General features: G+C 36.1%; 1 protein-coding gene across 1 annotated transcript in view; it reads right to left on the reverse strand.

The window, feature by feature from the left end:
* Positions 1–51: 51 nt before the first annotated feature.
* Positions 52–2623, reverse strand: part of ZNF462 (zinc finger protein 462) — a 157612-nt gene continuing 155040 nt past the window's right edge. The window contains exon 14 of the mRNA XM_019517084.1: positions 52–2615. Coding sequence (XP_019372629.1) covers positions 2509–2615 — 107 coding nt within the window. The 3' untranslated portion in view covers positions 52–2508. The remainder of the gene's footprint in view (positions 2616–2623) is intronic.

The following is a 2623-nucleotide window of genomic DNA, read 5'->3' on the forward strand; positions in this document are numbered from 1 at the left end:
TACCTCTATGACCCCATAGCATAGACTGCAATATAGAATGACACACACATCCACTCTTAAAAAGTTTTTATTAATTTTCATTGTTTAAAAAAAACCAAAAAACAAAAAACCCAAACCCATCAGTGCAACAATTCAGGATTCCCCTTCTCCTACCCCATCAATAAGCAGTAATTAAAGAAAAAAAATCAGGAAATACTGAGTGCTGGAGCCAATGGGTTAGCATTTTGCTATTTATTTCCTTTTGTCAAACTCTGAAAAAGTCCTCTGTATAAATTAAACAATGAAAAAAATGTTATTTTCAATTCTATGTCATCATTACAGTCAACATAATTCATAATAATGCTTCTAAAATGTGTGTCCACAATATATCAGGTATACATTTTGGGGAAAAGAAAAAAAAGGAAAAAAATATGACATTTTAGGCTTGTTAAAAGGATAATGGTCCCATATTTTTATTAACAGGTTAGCAAAACAAAATCCAATGGATTACAATATTTACATGTTATTTGAAAAATAAAGTAGTGATAAAAGCATGTCACAATCATTTATTTCATTTTTTTTTTCTTTTTCATTTTTGGTAACCATTACAAACACCCAATCCAGGTATGGAACTGTTTAAATACATTTGAAATGAGGCCAATTAAAAAACAAATACAGACACAAAATGTGTGTTTATACTTGTCCCTCCGATGCGTTTTCCACATGATGCTCCCTCCCACCTCCGAAAAAAACCCAAAAAACAAAAACCCCCAAACCCACAAAGGATGAATCCTTAAAAGCAAAAAACACCATGCTTCTCAAGTAGCACTTATTCCACAAATGCAACATTTTTGCCATTGATTTTTATGTGAAGCTCTGTGGGACACTGTCTTCTCAGCAGCTTCCTGTCTTTTCCCTCCCCACCCGATATATTCCCCCCAAAAAAACAAAACAAAAAAACAAACAAAGACACATGCATTTTCTAAAACTAGGTTTCAGTCAAGTACTTTCTACTTTTTTGGAAAGAAACTCTTTTTGTTCTCGATCAGAACATACCACGGGCCTGGATCCTGTATTCCTTGCTCAGGCAAAAACTTCCATTGGCTTCAGCAGAACTTTCACCCAAGGAAAAGTGCAGGATCAGTCCCAAGGCGTGTAGATTCCTATTTAGTCTACGCTGCTCTCCTCATGCCAAAAGCTAAGGAGGAGGGAAAAAATAGCAACTCCCATCTTGAATCAGGTAAGAGTAGTTCTCCAGGCTCCATGTAGTATGAAACTATCTCACCTCCGCTTGCAAAATGATGTGTTAACAGACACCTCTCCCTCCCACTGCACCAAAACAAAAAAGAAACACACACTCCACGTACAAAAAGGCAGCCAATCTTAACAAAAAAAAGTTACTGGTGTGAGACTGATAGATGTTAATATGACAAGCAACAGAATGGTTATGAGGACCCAAGTGTTTGGTCCGCAAGCTGCATAGCTGTGCCATAAGTTTGGTTCTTTAGTTTAAATTTGAGGAAAAAAAAGTTAAAACATCTTTGTTATTTCCGTGTTTAATTTAAAAAAAAGTTCTATTCACAAGAACTAATCTCCTTTCCCTGCCCGCACCCCCCCTCCAAAAAAAATCATTTTACATGACAAACTTAATTGTGCTGTATTTGTAACACCTCAGGCTGATAGAAAATAAACATGTGGCAAACAAAACCGCACAATCAGTCACATGAAATCTATCAAATCCTAAAATTATAGTTGAATACTAACAAACAGCTTACCTGGAATAAAGGATGACAATTCACAAACAGTTATCTAGGAATTAAAGTCTCTTTCTTTTTTTTTGTTTTTTTTTTTACTAAAATAATTAAAAAAATCACAGTATTTTAAGAAATAAAACCCACACTGGGATTTTAAGCACAATTTGTTTTCCTTTCTTTAAAACTTTTTTCATCCTCCATTCACCATCTTACCCAGCAGTCTCTCTACATTTAACCACAATGACAACAGGTAGTACTGACAAATGCAGAGATTTCCCTTGGTTAATTTTGAGGTACTAGGAAACAGGTGACTGTTTTAAGCAAAGCAGTTTTTTTTTCTTTTCTAAAGCAGTTGCATTCAGTCTGGAAAAGCGTAATGTATTAAAACTAGAAAAACGCACCGAAATTTGTGCGTCGAAAAGTCGTCCCCCCCTTTCTTCCACGCGTGCGACGCTTCCATTCTCAAACAATCCAAGTCTCCATTGCAAAGCACGTTGTGTAAATGTAGAGATATATGGGGAGTTGCTTCATTAGTCCAAGGATGAATGTAACTTCCCATTGTCATGATCCAGAAGAAAAGATGCAGTGATGTAATGGAGCCACTTATTCCATCATTTAAATAACTTTAATATACACACACTCACACAGGTACCAGTGCTTTGAAAATAGATCATTCAGTCCTAAAAGCAGCTTTATTTTGTCCTTCTGCCCACCCCACCCACCCCACCCCATTCATCAATGTTCAAGTAATTTGATTAAAACCACACCAAAATGCTTATTCATTTTTGGCCTCTGAGTTCTCTTGGAGAGGTTTGTCGGTGGCTGCAACACTGACTGAAGTTTCATTCTTGTGGGAAAAGTCTAACATTATTTGCTCGCTGCCTTTCTTT

Source organism: Gavialis gangeticus, unplaced genomic scaffold (assembly GCF_001723915.1).
Source record: "Gavialis gangeticus isolate Ggan-Ray unplaced genomic scaffold, GavGan_comp1, whole genome shotgun sequence".
Lineage (NCBI taxonomy): Eukaryota > Metazoa > Chordata > Crocodylia > Gavialidae > Gavialis > Gavialis gangeticus.